The 22,255-nt window shown below is 60.3% G+C and overlaps 1 protein-coding gene across 1 annotated transcript in view; it reads right to left on the bottom strand.

Annotated features, from left to right (window-relative positions):
• LOC120595348 (uncharacterized) overlaps positions 1–22,255 on the bottom strand; it is a 114,859-nt gene that overhangs the window by 79,513 nt on the left and 13,091 nt on the right. Inside the window, exon 2 of the mRNA XM_039853457.1 lies at positions 3,381–3,539. Within this exon, the coding sequence (XP_039709391.1) occupies positions 3,381–3,539 (159 nt within the window). The remainder of the gene's footprint in view (positions 1–3,380; positions 3,540–22,255) is intronic.

Here is a 22,255-nt window from a genome sequence, read left to right as displayed (position 1 = left end):
CAAAGCCCGGCTGGAGCACTAACGACGTCACTGTTGGAAAGCGACCCGGGCGCGGATCAAACTCCGGGGCGACGTCTCATCCCGCGAACCAAATGCCGGCTCCGGCCCTGCCAGTGACGTCCCGGACGGCTGCGATTTCAAGCGCTGAAATCAGCCTCGCGCTGAAGGCTCCCCCGACCCGGACGGAGCTGCCGGGGCCGCGCGTGGCCACCTCTCCGCCCCTCCGTTTCGGTCATCGATCCGGCCGAAGACCGGAGGGAAGGGCTGAACCGCAGTCATCGTCCTCAAATGCGAGGGCGGAAGATGCCGCAGCGACACGGAACGGGTGATTTAAAAAAAATCTGCGAGCCTCGCAGCGATCGGCCGACGCTTCCGTCACGTCCGCCCTTCTCCAGACTTTTGGCAAAAGATGGAGTTAAAAACAAACGCTTTCGGTTTGCTTAAATGACAGTCCTTGGAAGAAGCCAGTGACCGATAACGCACGCTGGGAGCTGCCGGGCTGGTCAACCGAGCGCTCGGAGCAAAATGGTCCTTTTCAAAGATGGTTTAAAAAAAAGAAGCATCAAGTAAATAAAGGTAATTAAGGACTTAAAGAAAACCGCGCGCGGACTCTGAGACAGGGTCGGGGCCGAGACGCCGCGACGGCGTGCGTGCGCGCGCGCGCCTGCGCCTGCGTGCGTGCGCGTGCGCGCCTGCGCCTGCGTGTGCGCGCGCGTGCGCGCGTGCGCCGTCTTAAATCTTCCCTCCCATGGGGTCTTGTTCGGTTTTGTTTAGACAAATGGACACGATCGGCTTTTACGGGAAGCAGGGATGGGTGGATCGCACATTCCATCACTTATCAGAGCGTTTTTATACAATGCGGACTGGAGCTAATTAAAATAAAACGCCATCCGCATCCGAGCGAACGTTATCGTAAGGCCTAGAACATTCATTCCTGGCTCGCTCATCCAAACACATGGGCGACTCGCCATTCGAAGTCTCCCAGTAACATCAAATCATCTTTTCCTTTTCTAATCACGCCGATTACACGGCTCTCCGAAGGCTGGGGTGTCGCCGAAAGGGCGTCGCGAATGTAGGTAAACGCCCCGGTGCGAGAAAAGACAGCATTTCTGTAAAAGAGCGAATTTTGCCTAATACGTCATCGGAATGGCCACGCAGAGTAAATATTAGTCAGACTGACGGCTCATTGATCTGCTGTGCGTTAAATCCAGACCGATCTAAACGGAGCCAGCGAGTCGGGGTGCGATTCCGGTGGCCGCCGTGGAACTGTCCCCGGGGCCGGACGGTGTCACGGGAGCTGCAGGCGGGCGAGCGGGCTGTTTGCCTTCGCTCGCTCCTCTTTCTTGGCAGGAAGCTCTGGGAGCGGCCCTGCCGGGAGCTCATTAAGAAGCACTGTATAAAAGGGATTTTTTATAGGAGAAAAACCTCACGGCCGGGGCCTCCGCCTAGGAAGTCTGGCCTCCCATCTCCTCGCGGACACAGCCGATGGCCGGGAAGGCTGTGCCTGCGGTCCCTACGGAAAAATAGCACTGAGGTCGCAGCTACGTGGAGGGGCCAGGGGCTCCACGTGGCAGCGGAGGCGGGTCTGTGGCTCCCCCGGCCCCCCCAGTCCCCCGAACCCCCCAAACCCGTGCCCCTGGTGCCACCCCCTGCCCCGGGCTCCCTCGTCCCGCTCGCCGGACACCAGGCCCTGCTGGGCGGGCATCTCGGCATCCCCTGTGCCTCTGAGCTCAGTTTCATTTTTGGAGGGAAGACGAGGGCCGTCGAGTTAACACCCTTATGCGTTTTAAAACGTAGTCACGCGAAAAAGAGAGAGTTTACAAAGCACAGGTTGAGACTCTTTTGAGTCTGCCTTGGTTCCAGCCATTGAGAAAGAGTTTAATACTCAGAAGCCCCGGAGAAAGGGGACCAAGAAAGCCACTGTCCCTCCCTCGTCGCATGCCCGCGTCGGGGGGCGGGGGCTCCCCACTGCACGCAGCCTTCTGCCCCTCGTCGGAACTCGCCGTGAGTCGCACGTGATGACTCTAGAGACTTCGGATGAGGAGCTCGCATGGCGTCTTCCCAAGCCGGGTCATTCGCATGTCACGCGAGCGGAGCCGGGCACGGCAGCTCCTCCCTCCGGAGCCGAGAAGCTTCTCTGCACGTCGACAGGCGACAACCGCTGTGTTCGCCGGCCCGTGCGCCCCTCCCGCTCGGTGACACAGAGACAGGCATGGGGTCTGCTGCCCCTTCTCCCTCCTGTCAGAATGAGCGACTGCCACCTGGCTCTGCTTCCCAGAGGGACAAACGCTCCAGCCCCTGAAAACGCCACCTCCTTCCCGTTCCAGGGAGCGGACACATGAGGGTGTGACCCCAGCCCGCACGGTCGGGGGCGATGCCGTGTGTTACGCTGCCCAAGCACACGGCGACCCCTTAATAAACACCGAATTCCCTTCCTGCTGCCCCCAGGCACCCGCCACCCATAAAACAAATCCGGAAACGTGCAAGGCGTGTCTGCCTCGTCGCAGCCCAATGACGTCCCATGGGGAGCGCTGAAATCAGAACCCACAAAGGGATGCCCCAGAGACAGGGATGTCAAGGGCAGTGTCCCCAGCCTGGTCAATGCTACAGGAGCCACGCTGTCAGCGGGGTGGCCGGGGACAGCATCGTGCCAGCCTGAGAGCTCACAGCACCACCAGCACCAGCTGTGAGACCAGGCCGCTTCCCTGTCCCCAAACTGTGACTGAGCGGTGGCCACCTTTCTTTGTTGGGGCTGCGACCGCTTCTCACGTGAACGTCATTTTCTGTCACATGGCTCATCGCCCTGGGACATATCGCATATTTTTCCATTTTCTGTGTCATTTTCTGTCAGCCCCACCCCCCCATCCCGGTGGCCCCGCTGTGGACGCAATCTGTCAGTCACCCGTGAGTGAATGAAGCCGTTACAGGCTCACTTGGCCATCTGAAAATTTTCATTTTACCAAATATCTGTTGACTGATATTTGTCAAACATCAATCTCAAACCTATACAGAAAGGAAGTTCAGTTAAGCACCCGAGAAATTCAAATTATATTAAAACTTAAAACGTCAGCCTCTTTTCAAATGAATTTATCACAACGCTCACTTGAATTGCCTCGTCTTTTTGCCTTCGTGGGAAGAGTCACATACTCGCCTCCTGTTATCACGGAATATCTTGTTGATTCTTAAACATTTAAAATATCGACAGGTCCGCACTCGATTGTCGCTTGTACCAAAAGTCGAGAATTTAGATTCTCAAGTGTGATGGGGACCGACTGTCTGGAACGTGCAGTGGTCTGATACGTGGCGACGCATCTGTCTCTTTTCTATTCGAAGTGACACGGAAAACTAACGGCCAGCTAGGGTCACGTGAAAATCCAGACCCAGCCATCTGTGGGACCACAGACCCGAGAGACAGCAAACAGCACTCTGCGTACCTGGGGGTCCATTCTGAGGAAGGTGTGAGGGCCTCGGCTGCTCCGCGTGGACCTTTTAAAGGTCTTACTGTGATAAAAATGATAGTAATCATCCAGGCTCCCGATCTGCAAAGCAAGAAGCAGAATGTCATTGGGTAAAGCAGTCCGCAAAGAGCTTCGAAAGCCCTCCGTCCCACGAAAACCTGGGACGTTCCCCGAGCAGGTCCCTCTGCTCCTGGGGCCGCGCACCCTCCGCGACGCCCCCGCTCACGGCCCCGACATCTACTCCGCGTTCATGAACGTGACGGGGGCTTACACGCTCCTCCTGGGACAAACACACTAGGGGTGCCCACGAAGCACACACGCCACCCGGTCTCGGCACCTGCGCAGCCGGCGAAGCTTTTCAGACGTGAGTTAAATGTTCATTTAGGGTCGAGCATCCCCGAAGTAGCTACGTTAGTGTCGAGTCAGGTCTGCGCCAAAATATTCATTTATAAACAAACTCCGTCCTCTCGGCCCCACGGGGAAACTGAAATATCTAAGAAGGAACATTCGCTCCCAAGCTTGAGCAAGCCAAAGAAAACACGCGACCCCATCTGCTTGCGGGGTGTGCAAAGGCCGGACGGGAACACGCAAACGCCCGCGGCGCCCGCCTCTCTGCCAGGGGTGGGTGGTCGGGACGGACTGCAGCCTGAGGCCTGGGGTGGGGGGCCCCCGAGGACGGCTGGGGCCTCCAGCACGGGTGGCCCTCCCTGGCCCTCGCGTCTGGCGACCCCTGAGCGTCAGGACACTGCTGGCAGACCTGTCCCTTGTCCTTTCTCGTTGGTCTCGCCATCCTTGAGAGAGGAGCTTTTAAGTGGAGATGGACCAAATAGTACGTAGACCCCCAGGCTACCCCGCCGGGTTCGAGCCCCCAGTTTTTTCTCTGGCTTCTGATGAAGGGGTGAATTTAAGACGGGCTGTCCTATGGAGTAGTTCCACGTGGCGACACCAGCACGGGCTTCGGGCCGATGAAGCGGCTTCAGACCCCGCCCCTCCCTTGAGCGACAATGCTCGACCCCTCCCATCCCAACCCGTACCTGCGACACGGTGATGTCCTGCTCGCTCCCTGCAGGTGAGCAGGCTGAGCGTGCCCCATTCGCGACCCCACGCACAGCTGTTTCGTCTGCTACGACCCGACCCCAAGATCGCTGATGGCCCAGGCAGACACCCGGGGGTGAAGACGCCCTGGGTGCCCGCGCCCACATCCTCCACCGGAAGGCAGGGCAGGTGTGCACGCAGAGCGCCCCCGGCCCGCGCGCGCCTACCGCCCGCTCCGGGGTTCAGGAGATACCCCCCCGTCCGTGAAATAGAGAACTTTCTTCTCTACCTCGGCTCGCTCCGAGATTTCTGTCGCTATAGCCACAGGACATGAAATACTAGGACAGCCGTGAGGACCAACCGGGGAGCATCCGTGCAGGGCCCGCCCTAGGCCTTCCGCCCCTCACCTGTCCCGATGCTTCGGCTTCTGGCCAAACCTGGGGCTGCACCCCGACTCGAGCTCTTCCTGTGGGGGACCTGGGCTTGGTCCTTCTGTGGCCGAGTTTCCTCACCAGAATAAGGACCACGTGACAGGCTGCCCCAAGACCTAATGCGCACACACACGACGCTGACAGGGCATGTGCCGGCAGGTGCGCGCTCGGGAGCGGTTCTCAGCAGTTACCGACTCAGATTGTTTTCCGCCTCAACCGTCGAGCTCACTCCCGCGGCCCCGTTCTGCACACGGCGCTGTGGCCCCTCCTCCCACGGACGCCACCGCGCTCACGGCTCCAGCAAAACTGTCACCGAGCGGCGGCGGCCACGCGACGGGCCTCGGCCGACAGCCCGACCGCCGGGAGCTGCCGGCGCCCTGCGGAGGCCGCGCTCCTGGTCTTTCGCGGCGCGGGCATCCGAGTCAATTCTGGCTCGGGGACACGGAGGGACACAGACACAGCTGCCAGCCCAGCCCCTTCGGCCTCGACTGTCCTTTCTACAGAGACCCACCTTGTCGGACGGCCCAGGAGGCCACTCTCGCCGCCTGGCTCACACTGACTGCCACAGCTGGCGTCACCCCCGGCGTCACCCTGGCTCACGCTGACTGCCATAGTTGGCGTCACCGTGGCATCACCCATTGGTTCACACTGACTGCCACAGCTGGCGTCACCCCGGCGTCACCCATGGGTCAGCAAGGAAGGATGAAGGTGGCAGAGCGGGAGGCGCGTGCGCCCGACTGCGTGTGGAACACAGCCCCGCAGAAGTCACCTCGGCTCGGACCGGTGGCCTTTCTGACGTAGCCCCTTCCGGCTCCCTCCTCCTCCCCGACCGGTCTAAGCCTTTCTCAGCTTCTCACGTGACCGGCCACAGCAGCGCCGACCCCGGGGGGTCCCCTTCCCCAACTCGAGGGGCCACCGCTCCAGGTCTCTGGTACCTCTGTGACGTAACAGGGCAAGGTGACTCTTGGGTGCGGTCACCGGTGGGGATGTGGCCACTGGTTAAACATGAGGGCTCCCGACTCCGGACCAGCAATGTCCCCGTCCCATCCACAGACAGACAGGTGACACCGTCGGACGCCAAATGACACGCACGTACGCAGAGTTGGGTGGGTCTGGGATTCTTGCTACACGGTCAGGGCCAAACGGACGAGAGCGGAATCGCAGGACCAGACAGAGGCGTGGGCGACATGGAGACCTTTACGGCGACCGTCCAAGCGAGGGGGTCTTCTCTTCGCTGGACATCGGCACCGATGGCCCTGCCCCCGGCTCAGCAGCCCTGGGCGCCCTGGGCTGCGGTCCCCGGCCACGGCCTGGGCAGCGTGTCCGCCAGGCCTCACGGTGCCCCAGCGGCCTCTGCTTTCGAGCCGGTGTCTTGAGCGGCCTGCCTCTGCGGACACAGATTGTGCCCCGTCCCCCCGGGCCACCCGCCAGCCCCGCTCAGCCCCGAGCCCGGCCGGAAGCGCCATCTGCCACTCAGCCAGGCGGCCGCACTCAGGCCGAGCGGCGACTTTTCTTTGTAAGTCGCGATCTGAGATCGCAATGGTGCTTTTTCCTCTTCCTCGTCTACGTGTTTTCACGACTTCGGGGCCCCTTAGCGCAGCACCCGGAAACCCGCCGGGGGTGTCACGCTCACGTCTCCTCCGTCACTCACGCTGGGAGGGAATGACACGCGGCAGCCAGCGGAACTGGCCACATCATTAAAATACCATTGGAAAGCTCTGCGACGTGCTCTCGGCCAGACACGGGAAGGGGTGACACCACGAAGCCGCAGCGAGGACCCGCCATCGGACGTCTAGAAACATCTAGAACCATGCGCACGGCGCGAAGCGTGGACGCGCGGTCACGGCCTGAGTGGGACCCGCGGCCCCGCCCCACTACGGGCAACCCCAGCCCTGTGCCCCGGCTGTCCCTCGGCACCGCTCGGGGCGGGGGTTCCCCGAGTGGACCAGGGCCCAGCCCCGCCAGCACCCCGTCTCCTAGCGACACCTGCCGTTTCACGTTCATGCCGGCCGCCTCCCGGCGAAGTGACGACCTCTCGCTCCATTTCCAACCCTCACCGCCACCAGGAAGCCCACCGGGACCTCCCGGCTCTGGTCTGCCCACACGTGGCTGTCACCGCCCAGCCACCTTCCCTCTCTGCATGCACGCACCTCAAAAGCAGGAGCTGTCACCTGCAAATCCCTGATGTCCCATGAACTCGGGAGCTCAAACAGCGGTGAAGGAACAGACTTCGCACGACACTGAACACACGGTCCTTCCCTTTCCGCTCGCGACCGTGTGGTTGCCCAGCGCAGGCCCGAGTCCGGGGGCAGGGCCCCCCAGACCCCTGGCCTCCTGGCCCCGGGCGGGCTGTCTGGCCTTTGGGCTCTCCCTGGCCCCCTCCCAGGCAGGCTGCGGAGTCTGGCAGGCCACCTACCCACGGCGAGTCCCCAGCCGGCCCCTGTGAGCTCCACGCCCAGGGGTGCCCGGCCCCACACCCCTCACGCAAACTGGCCTGGGACAGGAGCTCCCCGGGGACCACAGGTGGGATGGGCGTAAACCCCTGCGAAGCCAAACAAGGCAGGGGCGAAAGCCAGGTGTGCCGGGCGAGGCCTGGGCCCCGGTGTTGACAGGAAGCTCTCTGACCCTGCTTCTTCCCGTAAATGTGAGTACAGCCAGGTCGGACGTGAGGTCGGAGGGGTCCACGTGTGGGTGCTGTGCAGCCTGTCCAACCAGAGGAAGACGAGACACGACTTGGCATTTTCGTGATCCCAAGGAAGGGGCGGGAGCCCCATCTAACTTATCGCGTTTGATTTGCAGCAAAGAGGCCACATCTACCCCGAATGACGTTCGGTCGTTCCAAAGGTCCAACCGCCCACTCGGCTCGCCACCCGGCCGGACATCAGAAGCAGGTGCAGATCCCTAAGCCCTGGAGCCGGCAAGCTGGGTCGTGGGTGGGGAGTGGGGGGTTGCTGAGCACAGACTTTGCTCAGGCTACAGAAATGCCACCTCCCTCTCCAGGCCAGCAGCTCAGTCTGCCCAGCGGAGCAGCTGATAAGCAGCTACAAAATGTCACATTCAAGGTCTCAGCAATGAATGGGCTGTAGATGAGGTTTCTGACTTTGCACAAACAAATTCCCAAGCCCGGCCGGCCAGCTCGCCGCCGAGGTGAGCGGCGTCTTCCGAGGACCCAGGTTTTGGGGGAGAATCTATGTTTAAAAGTCACAGGCGTCAGACTTCAGTTATGTGAGCTTATTGATCCCGCTTGGTCTGCTTAAGAAAAACATAAATAATTAGAGCCTATAAAAACCTACACACCAAATTAATTCTTTCTCTAGTGACTTCCACCCAAAGAAAGTTATAAATATAGATGGGCGCTGAACCTATGTTTAGCCAGCCTTGGGTTACCTGGTATTTATAACGAAGGAAGTCCAGAAGAGAGACAATGGACATTTTGTTATTTTTTAAACCATTAAAAAAAACTGCTTCCCACTTCAGTCACATACACACAGAGCAACATTCTGTTACCGCGATAATTATAATTCTGACCCAAGTAAAGATTATTGCACAACTTCCTAGTCTCCTAAATTCGCTCTCTTCGACACGTATTCACCCAAAAGTATGCAATTAAGCCGCTCGGCTTCGTACGCATTCCTGAAAAATTTTTTAATTTTTACTCAGTAAACTTCATTCTCTCTTCCCTGAAGCCGCCAAACCCAACGATCTGGCTTCAGATGAGGACGTTTCGTTTATACACCTGGCCTCAGCCTGTGTAGCTTTAACATCCACAAAGAGCCATCTGACAAACTCTACAATCTTTACTGTGAAGACCTTTGTTTTAAACCATTTACCGGTTAAAGGTTTTGGGGTTTTTTTGGTTGTTGTTAGTTTTTTGGGATTTTTTTGGTTTTTTTTTAATGGCTATCTGGAATTAGTCATTTTACCAGATTTTAAACCCAACCCCGCTTTGTGTTCATTTTTGTTGTTTTTTGTTTCGGTTGAAAAGTACGAAGCCTCCTCCTCCTCCTGAAAAAACTTGGTCCTAAAGGTGTCATCCGCGGCAGCACGTGGCTTCTGGGTGACGGGGGAGGAGACGGAGGGGAGGCCTGGGGGGCCGGGCGCTGGGGAAGGTGTCCGTGCTGGGCAGAGGTCCTGGGCGAGGGCAGAGGGCAGCCCACCCCAGGTGTGGGAGCCCAGGCAGGCCGCGGAGGGTGTCCTCACGCCGGGGTGCAGGACACGTGACAGGCCAGTGACCCTCGGGGGCGCGAATCGGGTGTGGTAACCGTGGACAGCAGGCGCCTGATTTCTCCCCGTTGGAGAAGATGCGTGGACGGGGAAGCTAGACGGGGCTCTGCGGTGTGGACCAGAATTGGATTTCCACGTGACTTTCCTTTTCGATGTCCACAGAGAGACACATAAATACACGTGCGTGCGTGCGTGTGTGTACACAGACACACAGCCCATCGCTCCCACGGGACAGGCTGTGAGCAGCGACACCCGACACGGGACAGGTTGTGAGCAGCGAGCCCACCCAGAGCCCAGGTCTTGGCTTCTAAACACCGTTTTCTAAGAGGACCCAGGGCTCCTTGGAGAGATGGCTGAGTCCACCGTCAGTGCGGGACGTGCGAGAGGCACCTGGGAACCATGTGTGGGCAGAGGGGGCTCCGGGGACATCTCACATGTCACGAGGACACAGGAGCCAGGCCGACGGGCCAACCCGGGCACACGCGGAGCAGCAAAACACACAGTCGCCCTTGCGGGTTACGATCCGTGAGTAAAACAGGAAACTATGAGTCCAGATCTGACTGACGATAAATTTCAAGTTTCCTAGGAACGGGCTCTTTTCACATGGTTTCAAAGTGCCGCTCCCCAAAATATTCACTAATTACAAGGGGGAAAAAGAAGCTCTGCAGGGCAAATCGAGGCAGACAAACCCCCCTATCAGGTGATCAGTAAAAGTGTCGCCAGCGACAGGGTCGCCGAAGTGCAGGCTCCGTGGTCAGCGCAGAGACCTAATGTCCTCCGGGGGTGGGGGGGCGTGCCGTCGCGAGCGAAGAACCCGAATCTCAGCACCAGCCAAGGGCACATGAACCGAAGTGGGGGGTCACTGCACTAAATGGCCTGACACCGGAAAGGGCCACGTCACGAAAGCGCGGGGACGGCTCCGGAACGGGGTGCAGGGCCACACGAAGCTGGGGCGCAGCCAGACGCCACAGAAACGCCGACGGCGGCTCATCGAGGGTGTTACGGGTCCCTAACAACGTACCGGGCCGCGTTACACGTGGTTCATCTCGACGACCGAGCTCCTGGTGCCCAAGGCCAGTGCTCGCTGCCCCGACCCCCGACCCCACGGAGCGGCCCCGAGGGCCCCATGTCACTGCGCGGGGCCCTGCCCCGTACACCGCGGCAACCGGCGAAAGCGACGGGCGTGGAGACCGGATGGTGGCACCGTGTCGCTCCCTGCTGTCCACGGCTGTGCTGCGGCTCCATAGAGACCGTCCCCCCGTTGACGGGAAAGACGCCCCAGCATGGGGGGCGGGGGCTCAGGAAAGGCCACCAGCCCGCCTGCTGTCCCAGCGACATAGGGCCACGGCCCACGGGCTACGCGGTGGGAGAGGCCGACGGGGTTGCTCTTGGGCGCAGACGGCCCCCCAGACCACCCCCACCCCAGCCCCTCACGCAGCCGGTGTGGCAGGGAGGACGGGTCCCTGCCACGCGTCCCGCTACCTGCCCTGGGGAGAGGTGGCCCGATGTCCACAAGGCCCAGGCAGGGACCCCTTGACGGGCGGAGGGGGCGGGGAGACTCCCAGAGAAGCTGCCATCGCGCTCACGCGAGGTGTCCCGACTTTATTTAAATGGTGTTGACATTGTCACCGTCACCCGCACGGCATGGGCCTGGCGCCGGGGGCTCCGGGCCGAGCTCCAGGCTCTGCCGCCCGCGGAGGCCCGTGGCTTCCCCTTCCTCCCCGAGCCCGAGACACAGGGGCCAGCCTTCCCCGCAGAAAGTCGCCTCTGGAAAATTCTCCAGCGAAGACGAGCTCCTGGCACCCCGAGACCTGCTCCCCGCGGGTGCGTGGCCGTCTACGCTGGCCCACCGGGCCCCACGGGGCCCACGACACCTTCCCGGAGCCCGGAGAGGGCCAGGCCTGCGTGTGGGGACCCCGGAGGAAATCGGGGGGCTGCGAGGTTTGCAAAAAACGAAAGGGATCTTTGTCCCCGAGAAAGCACCCTTAAAATTCAAACACCAGTATCTAAAACGCTCCCACCGGAAAGCGGGTACCCTAAGAGAAATTCGAAAGCGCTTCAGAAAGATCCGTCTTCAAAATTTTCACTCTCAAAAGTAAACGGCTCTTGTACCTCGAAGGCGCGAAGGACCCGCGGAGGCCGCGGTGGCCCGAACGCCCACCGACGGATGCGGGTAAGCAAACCGGGGTCCCCCCAGCAGCGGGGTGTCGCTCAGCGTCACAGAGCAAGGGAACCCCGGCTCAGGCTACGCACGGACGGACCTGCTGAGTGAAACAAGCCGGTTGTGGGAAGAAGGACACTGTGCCATTCGCTCGGGCACGGCGACGAGTCACATGCGCACAGGCGGCAAGCAGACGGCGGTGGCCCACGGCGGGGCGCGTGGGGGTCAGCGCTCCCCCGGGGTGCTGCTTCGCCGCGGGAAGGTGAACCTGGGGGGCGCCTCGCAACACTGCGACTGTGCTCACTGCCACCGAACAACACGGGACATGGGAAGGCGGCGCATTTTGTCACGTATATTTTGCCACGATAAAAAAAAAAACGACATCTCTTCCACACTGTCTCCTCCCCTCTCCTAAAACGGATGCCTGTCCTGTGTCGTGCAGGGTGCCCGGGACCCCGGCTCCCGTGACAGACAGCAGAACATGGAGGTCCGACAGGAAGGAGGGGCAGCCAGCCCCAAGGAGCAGAGGACACACCGGAGCACGGTGACGCCGCCCGGCACGTCGGGCTCCAGGCAGCTCGTCCCCCTCCTGCGTCCCTCTGCGACGTGGTCTCTCCGGGAGGAAAGGAGGGCGCCAGGAAGGGCACGGCCCGCGCTCACCCGGCTGCCTGCCATCCTGACACCCTCTGTCCTCCAGCCCAAACGACAGCCTGGAAGGCCTGCTGAGCGGGCTGCCCTGTGACCAGCCTCTCCAGCTGACCTCTCGGGGCCTTGCCGCCCGGGACGGGTGGGTGACATCTTGTGAGGAGATGGAAAACATTACTCTGACTGCGTCTGTGCCCAAACTCAACCGTGCCAATTAAGCACGGACGTAAAGAGAAACATGTGCTGTCATTTAGCTCCTGTGACTCAACCCAAGCGCGTCACGAATTGCGGAGAAGCCACCAACGAGGCGGCCGCCGTGATCCACTCGGAGGCGACCCGAGGGCCAGCCCTGGCCAGGGCGAAGCGCGTGCCGGACTCCAGCAGGCAGAGCGGGGCTCCGTGTGACGGTGTCCCGCGCCCTCGGGCTGGCGTGCGGGACCTTTGGAGCGAGCGGGTGAGCTCAGGACCCGGGGCCTCTGGCCCTCGCCAGCCTCGGTTTCCACTCTCAAGATGACACCGGACCCGCTTCTCTCCGTCCCTTCCCTGCTAACGTTAGGGTTTGCGGGACACCTGCCAAGAGGGAGTTTGGACAGAACTTTCCTGTTCAAAGCAAGACTCAGAGTCACGACTTCGTGGGTGACAAGGGACGGCAGGGAAAGCGGGGGGAACGGCTCGTCCGCGTCCCCGTCCCCGGCTGTGCCCTCTGCCCTCCAGCCCCGGGTCCCCGGGACGCACGAGTGTCAGACGGCGTCTTGTGAAGCAGGGACCAGATGGACGCCAACCCGCCCGCCAGCTCTGCGCTCAGGTCCATGTGCGTCTCCTGCTGGCGACGCCCACGCTGACTGCCGGGCAGCCGCCCGCCCGGCCCTGCGCCCGCTCGCCGAGCATCTGAGCCCGAACCCGCAGCTCTCCAGGCCTGGGGACCAGTCGGGCTCACTCGGGCTCACGGCCTGCCTCCAGTGGACGGACCCACAGAGTGACCAGCTGCCCAGCGCCTCTGAGACAGGAACGGGGACCGCGTCCTGGGAGGCCGGTGTGCCGCCCCAGACAGAACTTCTGTCTTCTCTGCCAGGCTGTCAAGGACAGGGGGCCGGGAGGCGGCGTGGAGGGCCGGGCAGGGGCTGGCAACAAAGGGACCCCAGTCATCCCTTCCGCGGATCTCGGGGGACGCGCCGCTGGGACCCCAAGTTGCGACCTTGGGGCCTGGAGTCAGGTGTGCGTTCCGGGAAGCGACTCTGGGCAAATCCTGAGCTGCCATGTCCCTTCCCCACAGCGGGACAAGGGCCCCCCACTCCCCGTGGCCGCTGCGGGGGTACATGAGGGACAAGGGCCCCCCACTCCTTGTCGCCACCGCGGGGGTACATGAGGCGCACGGCACGTGACATGCTGCGGGGGCCTGGCGCGTGGCCGGCCGCGGTCCAGGGAGCCTGTTCCGCGTGCTCTGGCAAAAATAACATGCGCCTCGCTTTGTGGGGACACAGCGGACGCGACAAAGCCAGGCGCGAAGTCATCAGCTAACGAATCCCGTTCGCCCTGAGATTTCAACTGAAAACACAGTGTCCTTTATCGGTGGTCCCCGTGGGGGAGGGAACCCAGACAGAGCCCGGAAGCTCAGAGTGACGGTGTCACCGTGCGGGCCAGGCCTGGGCCAGGGCGGGCGGGGGCCGGAGCTGGGGTCTGCTGTGGACGCCCGGGAAACACGGACGTGGCCCGTCCTGACCATCACTGGGCCGCCGTTTATCGACCCTTACAAAGCGAGGCTGCGACACACAATCGATTCCAGGCCGAAACATCGTCTGAAGTTCTAGACTTCTGATTGCGCAAAGCGAAATCACGTCTCCTGTCATCTGTCATGTTCACAAGTCTGTGACAACAAATCCACTCACTGATCTGGCACACTGTCTGATTTACGGCCACCTCCTGGAGCTGAGAACGGGTATTTCCAACACTCTCACTGACAGATGCTCAAGGCCATGTCCCCTTGACAGGTGGGGCTGGGTCCGGCATTCTGTAGGTGACTGACCTGCCACGCAGTGGTCACACGCCTGCTTGCAAAGGGCTGGGCAGCTTCACGAGAGCCGGGTGATCAGTGAGGACCCGATGAGACCAGGCTGACTCCGTCCCCTCCCAGATAACGAGGGGCAGAGGCACGCCCTGTCCCCACCCTCACCCGGCACTGTTCCTATGGGATGCAGCTGGGGGAGGGAGAGACGGGGCGTGGCGAGGGGATGTCGCACACACCCAGACGCCAGCACCCTGGTTACTGGCCTTCTCGCCCTGCCTGCAGCCGGAAGGGCCGGTTCTTCCCGTTTTTCAAGAAAAGCTAGGAATTAAAATTCCTAGCTGCAATCTCCTAATGTTTAAACAGCTGATAATGATTCCAATTTTCTAAAATCAGTCCAGTGTAAATAAAATGCGCCTAGGGTGCCACACGCGGCACCCAGGCAGCGTTGTGACCTGGCTTCCTGAGGGACCCTCGGGGCGGCCCCGAGCTGTGTTGTGGGGCTGCGTTGGCCCATCTGTGGCCCACCTGGCATCTGCAGGGACCAAGCCTGCCCTGAAGCGGACAACGCTACCCCATCGGGCCCTCCAGACCCCAGCATCCCAGAGTGCGTCTCGCCAAAAACTTCAGAATTCTGGGCGGATCCGTCCCTTCCAGACACTTCGTCCCGTTGCATTTCTCCCTGGGACAACCACAGACACAAAGCTCGTCACGGCGCGTCTCTGACTCTGTCTCTCTGCATCCGGGCTGGGGCGTGTCGCTTTCTACATAACCCTCCATGTCCGCCTCGCTCGGGAAGAAAATGATTGCTTTCCATTCGACTTGGCCACCCCTACGAGCCCACGTAACCTCTCCTCGAGGGCTCCCCGCGCCGCCTGGCTGTGCCTCCGCCAGCCGGGCATGGCCGCGATGCCACATGCCCAAGCCGCAGGGGTGTGCACGTGGTTTGCCTTAGCCAAGGAAGAAAGGCTTTGGGAGACGAGAAAAATAAACATAAATAAAAATAAAAAACCCCCGCTAGAACTCAACTTGTTCGACAGGCCATCCCGTCCCCATTGTGTCTTGGAGACCCCGGAGTCTGCACTGGCTGTAAGAAGCCCCAGGCTGGCCAGCGCCTCATGCGCCCACCGTGGTCACTAAAATGGGTCCACGAAGAAAGACGGGATATGACAAGTGACGGGGGTGGGGGGGCCTTGGACGCCTCGCACGCTGCTGGCCGGGCTGGAAAATTGGGACGCGCTGCGGACAAGCGTCGGGCACAGATCAGTCTCTCCACAGATCAGACGCAGAGTCCCCACCCCGGCGACCCCAGCCCTGGACTCTCAAAACCCGGACGCGGACATTCCAAGCAGTGTTATTCCCGACGGCCAAAATCAGTGGAAACGACTCCAACGACCGCTGACGGACGGAGAGCCAGAATACCCACACGCTGGTTTATCCGCACGACCACTGATGGACGGAGAGCCAGAATGGTTTATCCGCACGCTGGTTTATCCGCACGCTGGTTTATCCGCACGGCAGGAAACGACTTGGAAATATAATGAAGTACTGACACACGTTACAAGACGGATGAACCTTGAAAACACTCTAAGTGGAAGACGTCAGTTCGGTCACAAAAAAAGACTACACCGTATGATCCATTACAGGGACGGTCCAGAACCGGCAAATCTACAGCAGCGGGACTGGATGCAGCTCAGCTGTCGCCTGGGGCTGGGGGAGGGGGGCCGCCCACGTGTGCGGTTTCTTTCTGGGTGACAAAATGCTCTAAAGCCGAGTACAGTGATGGCTGCAGAGTCCACGAATGTGCCACGCAACACGGAACCGCGCGCCTCAAAACAGATCAATCATACGCTAAGTGAATTGCATCTTAATAAAACACGTTTTGAAAAGATGGATACGTATAATCGTGTAAAAGGTCACTTCTTGATTTAATCAGAAGAGTCCCGTCAAGGTTCAAAAGGATTTGCAAAACTGGGAAATGCTTCTTCCCACACTTGCTACAAAGGACCCGGATCCGGTTATACAAAGGATCATCCCGCCCACCCTGGAGCAGATGTGCGCCCAGGGTCACAAACCAGGCGGCTCTTAGCAACAATGTGATAAATAAAAGCACAAACATTCATTGTCAGGAGAACGGACAGATAGATACATTGTCATGTGTTGGCAGCGGAGAAGACAAACGAAGGACAGCCAAGCCCGGGCTGTCGCTACCACGTGGCTGAGCCTTAGAAACGCGGCGTTTAGCAAGTCCCAAAACGCCGCCCAGAGTGTACGATTTTTATGGAGCCCGAAAGCAAAACCGAGCAATGTCGCGTCTGCGCACGTCCACAGCGACGCCGCACGCGCTGTTTGGACCGTGGGGACTCGGCGGAGCTGGAGAGCTGGGGGCGGGTGGCGCTATTTAATTAAGGAGGGAGGCGGCTCCGATGCCTTAGCCGCCTGCCTGGGCGAATCACACCCGGACCTGTGAACGCCTCAAGGTCACGAAACCAAAGCCTCGGGATGGGATCGCAAACAGCCGAGGGGGCCCTTCCCGCGCGAGGCGCCAGCACGCGACAGCCACTCGGCTCGGGGCGTGGAGGGGCCCCGATTCAGGGGTGGCTGTCAGGAGTCCGTCAGGCCAAGCACCCGGAGAAGTCTCTGGCCTAGCGCGAGTCTGCCACCCCGGCCACTTGCCGTCACCTCCGTCACCCTCCTCATCGCCCTCCTCATCACCTCATCGCGGTCCGCGTTGTGTCCCTACGCAGAGTGGACACGAACCCCACTGCCCAGGCCTGCGTCCCCACGCCTGCCGCTCCCAGACCTGCGTCCCCACGCCTGCCACTCCCAGGCAGTGCCCCGCAGGGCACCGGCACGTGGTCACTGGTGCCGGCGTCTCCCTCGCTAGAAAGCGAGTCCCGAGACCAGGCTCGGACCGGGCCGGCCTGTGTCGTCCGCCACGTGTTCCCAGCCGCGTTAGCGGGTGGTCTCTCTCCCCACGCCCGCCTCCGTCCCCTTCCCCGCTCCCGATCGCCCACGAGGCTGTGGAAGTGGACGACAGTCGCCGTGCTGAGCAGCTGGCTGATCCGGCCTGTATTTCCAACCCTTTCTCCGCCACCCGCCTCGTCTAGAGGTCACAGAAGCTAAAATCGTCCTCTCTCAGACTCCCTTGTAGCTCACAAAGCCAGGGATGTAGCTCTGAGCCACGGGGATGTCAGCGCAATCCCCCAGGGACGGTGGCCCTTCCTGAATGGAAAGGAAACACCTTCTCTCTTCTACCTTTTTCCCGCAGCCCCGTCTCCCACCTGCAGCTCGGATGCGCTGCCAACCAAGCCGCTGCAGGCGATGCCGTGAGGACAGAGACCTCGCTGCCGAGCGGGACGGAGGGCGTGATGGGGACAGCGCCAGGCACAGCGCCAACCCTGGGGCCCAGCTCCAGACCTGCCGTGAAATAAACGAGCCGCTTCGAGACTCCGGCTTTCCGTCTGAACGCGCTCCTAGCTAGTCTGACGATGCTCCGGCAAGGGTGACACGCGGCGTGTGAGTCCCGAGCGGAAAGGGTGACACGCAGTCTCGGAGGGGGAGCTGTCAGGTCGCCGTTTCCATTGACGCCTGCAGCCCGATCACTGCAGACCTCGGCTCTGCCATCGGAAGGCGATCTGTGCCCGCGGGACCCCACGGCCCAGCGTTCCGTGGCTCCTCCAAAATCCGGTACAGAATGAACCCAGGGGGAAATGTGGGCAAGAGGGGCTGCGGCAGGTTCTACCTGGGCACGGCCACCCAGCCCCTGGGCCGGCGGGCAGGGCAGGGACCATGGAAGGCGTCCACACTGGGGGCCTACACAGAGTGTCTGTCATCGAGGAGGCCCGTTTGACGTCCACGCTAATTAATTCCCTTTCGGTTACAAAGACGTTTGAGTCTACGCTGTGATAAGCCGGCCAGACGGCCTGCTATCTGGGCGGGGGCTACGACAATCGTACCCTACGGATTAATGACGCTCAGAGACGTTAAGTGGCCTCCCAACTATTGACCAATTTGTGGCCAAACAGACAAAAGTGTTGGGATTAGAACCAGTTCTTCTGACCCTAACGTCTGTGTTTCGGCCGCTGTCTGTCAGCCGCGGCTCTCAGATCACGAAGCACGCGTGACGCATTGTGGGGGAAGCTGGCTGTGATGGGGGAGCAGCAGAAGAAAAATCAACCCACCTCTGACCTTCTGGCCCCCAGAGTCCCGCCCACTACCACTCTTGGTCACTCCATGAGGAGAGTCGCTGTCCGGTGCGATGGCCAGACCAAAAAAGCAGGGCAGCGGACCTGTGTCACCTGTCACTAACAGCAAAGGCGCGCGGCGGCCGCCACCCCGGGCCGCGCCTGGCCACGCGCAGGCGGCAGCTCCTTCACCCGCGCGTCTCCGCGGGCTCCGGGGCGGAACCGACGTGCACTTTGATCGAAGACAAAGTTTGGTTTTCTTTGACCCTTGAGAGCATCCTTAGGAAGTAATTCCGGTGGTGGCCGGGGCCTGGCTCCTGGGGGTCACGCTCTGCAGCCGGGTCGTCCGGGCTCCGTGGACCGTGGCTCACTGGCTCTTTCTCAGCCTGGTGTAACTTCTGCCTCTCCCACCCTAAGCTTTTCACGTCGGCTAATCTTTCCCCCCAAAAAAGCCAAAAGGCGAGAGGAACCACATGTCTGAAGTCTTCTCTGTGACCCCTTCTACCGGCTTTGAGGTCCCCCCACTTCACAAACGGACCTGGACCGCTCCAGGGATCTGATCCTCCCTCCCTCTCGGTCCCGTGATCGCCATGACGACGACATCGGCGTCACGTGCACTTGGGGCCGCGAGTTAGTTCCATTTTTCAGAAGAGGAGCTGAGGCACCGAGGCCGAGTCCCTGTCGGCGAAGACACGCGCCTTCCACGCCTGAACGCGCTGCCTCGTCGCCTCGGGGGGCGCTTTGCTGCTTCCCCGTCTGGGAGTTTTAAACTCCTCACTTTAAGGGATCCGCATTCACTTATCCGTTCATTCACTTTCAAGCGTTCGTTCGAGTCCAGCTTTTCTGACGTAGGTGGCTATTCTGTGTCTCGTCCCTTTAATGTGTCATCTAAGAATCAAAAACCCCTCGGTTTACCCGCAGGAAGTCAGGCGACCTACTGCCCGCCAGAACAGAGCAGGCGAATCCTGCCTATTTATGTGTTTTATCCTATTTAACACATTTTCTTTTCCCATTCTTCTTAATGTCCATTAAGTAGCTGATGAGTTTCATTTCTTGTCACGTTCCATTTACTTGTCTTTATAATGTGATGAGCATAATCTCTGTCTCTGTTTATCCCTTGAGTCAACGCTTTCTCCTTCTCACTATGAAATCTTTTATGCGTCTGCTCACCGAGTCCACGTCGTCACCCACTTTTCCTATACAGCGGGCTCCACGCAGAGTTTCCGGAAACTGTCACCTCCTTCCCTCGGTAGCAAGCCTGTCCTCTCGTCTTACCATTGTTCCCTTTCGTTCCTGTTACGGGTGACGGGTCCGAGTTTCACATCCCTGTGGCATCCATTTTAATAGAATTAGGAGAACCTATAAATAAAAGCAGCTTCGCAGAATAACGCTCATTTTCTTCTTCCCTGTCCCCACCCCGCACCCCGCACCCCGCACGCGCCCTGAATTCACCAGCAGACCAGGGGCTCCCCTCCCTCAGGCAGGGGCTCCCCCGCCAGCCGTCTGACGGCCAGGTCTTCACTGCCTCTGACCGGGAACGGCCCCTGACGACATGGTGGCTGGACTTAGGACACCCGTCTGCTGGGCCTCTGTGCAGGGCGGCTGCTGGTCCCACAACCTGACAACTCGAGAGATGCCGAAATTCTACAAAAAGTCAATAATTCAAATCCTGGAACTGGAAACACACGCCGCAGAGCCAGGCCGGGCAGACGACGAGCGGGCCGGCAGCGACGGGCCCGGGGGTGGCTGCGGGCTCATCTTTCCTCCGCAGGAGGACGGCAGGCCGCGGGCCTCCGCTCATCCGCATCTGCCCAGCGCCGGGAATCTCTCAGACCAGGACAAACTAGCAAGCGAGGGGCCCGCGGAGCCACCCTAGTCCTTCCAGATGCCAGGGTGACCCCAGAACACACCTTACAACAGGCACGTGCTCCCGAGCCCGGATCCCACGGCGTTCTTTGTCGACGCCATTTGTCCCATTAACTCTCTTGGTTTCTAGTCTCATCTCTGGATACGAATCTGTGATTATGTCGCCAAAAACGGCGGGGGACGCCCCCAAACCTCGCCTGCCCCGCTGCGACCCTGAGAATCTTTTTCTCCCGACGTTTTCTTATGAAAATTTTCTAACGCACAGCAAAGTCGAGAGACTCGTAAAGCGACACCCACACACCTACCACCTCGATCGTCCCCCGAACAATCCGCCACCTGTCTCCGTCCACCCACACGCCGACCCTTGTTATTTTTGGAGCATTCCGAAGTACACGGCAGGATCAGGACGTCTCTGTCTAAATCCTCCGGCACACACATCACGAACGGAGAGTCAATGTCTGCTTACGGATTTCCTCTCTCGAAGGAAAACGTACACAGGATGAAATGAGCAAATGTTAATTATGCATCCGTGATCCTGACGAGCGCCCACACCTGCGTGACCCAAACCCCTGTCAAGGTGCAGAGCACAGCCATCGCCCAGTTCCCCAGGTGCCATCCGCGTAACGCCCGCCTCTACAGATTAGTTTTTATCCTACCGCGTTGGCCGTGCCTGTCCTAGAACTTTCCGTAAACGGACACGGATAGCTCTTTTGTGTAAGGCTCGTTTCGTGCCGTAGAGCGTCTATGAGATTCGCCCGCCTCGCTGTGTCCCCTGGCTGCCTGGTCGCCTTTGGTGCCCGACCCCCTTTCCTGTGGCCTTTTGTGGCCCCCTTGTGTGGGTTATTTGTGGTCACGGCACAGGGACCATGTGCCGCCTCGGGGCATTCTTCGTCTTTCTAAAATATACTTTTAATAAACCTTCTCTAAATCTTGAAAAACAAAAATGAATGAATAAATAAAATACGCCCATCCTAAGAATTCGTCACGCCGTGTATCCGTTCTCTTATTGATGGACCCAAGAAACTTTAACGATCGTAATAAACAAGCTGAACGACCCAGGAAACTCCATACTAATCTTCTAGAGGAAAAAAGGCCACGCAGAAGTAGACCTCAGATTGCCGAGGGGCCAGCAGGGGCACAGGTGACACGCTCTGATCAATGGAAGGCTTTTGGTCGGATTCCCTCGTCAAAGCACCGTGACCCTGGGGAGGCCGCGGTGCCAGGTCCTGCTGGCCCCAGGAAGGCCTGGTCACAGCAGTCAACACGTCGTCTTTTGCTATGAAAGGCTGACGCAGACATCGAACGGGGCTCAAGGCGAATGAACCTCCCAGAAAAGACCTTGGGACCAAGGCACGCCAGTGAGGAGGGACCGGGCGGGTCCGGGGAGGCGGCTGTCCCTCCGGGCCACACCCGTCGTCCCCAATGATTTCCGAGCATCGCTTTCGTGCCCACGGTGCGTGCGGAAACACGGCCGTGCCTCGAGCCTCCCCGCCCGAGTCCCGCAGCCCGAGCGCAGGTGCAGATGAAGCGCAGACGCCCGTGGGAGACAGGCGGTGGCAAACGCGCGGGCGACGTTCCTGGGCCTCGGGGAAGGGAGGTCTCGGTGTCGGCATCTGGTCATCGAAAGGCTTCCCCGAGGACGTCAGTGTGCTGGAGAAACCCGGGCGGGGGACAGAGCCAGGGCGGACAGAGACTCGGTGGGGACAGGACGCCAAGGAGGACAGACCCAGGTGGGCATACATGGGGTCCCGCGGGACGAGGGTGGACAGTGGAAGATTCTCCCAGTGAGGCCTGGGAGACGTACTCAGGGGACGGGAACGCTGTGAGGACCCTGCGTGTCACTCGCGGGGTCCCCCGGCCCCCGGCGCGGCCTCCGACGCCGGCGTTTGGCGAGCGGAGGCACCACCTCTGCGGATTCGCTCGCTGTGAAGAGCATTCGCTGTGACAAGGAATGGCCTGGGTTTGACGACGCTCCTGATGTGGCCAGAGAGCAGAGGGACAGAGAAAACCACGTTCTTCGAAAAAGCAAACGAAAGAAGAAAAATCCTAGAAAGGACTAATGAGGTTCTTCTGTCCGGGGACACGACACTGTCCGGGCACACACGGCGTCCGTTCCCGCGAGGGGACGTTTGGATCCTGCGCTGAGCCGGAGGGTCGCGAGGGTCGCAAAGGTCACGCACCGGCAAAGCTCTGGCATGGAAACCCGTCGAAGCCGCCGAGACAAACCGCGTCCAGCCTATGGCCAC

This window comes from Pteropus medius, unplaced genomic scaffold, assembly GCF_902729225.1.
Source record: "Pteropus medius unplaced genomic scaffold, Ma_sr-lr_union100, whole genome shotgun sequence".
Taxonomy (NCBI): Eukaryota; Metazoa; Chordata; class Mammalia; order Chiroptera; family Pteropodidae; genus Pteropus; species Pteropus medius.
The sequence above is the reverse complement of the archived record's forward strand: the minus strand, read 5'-3'. Positions and strand labels throughout refer to the sequence as shown.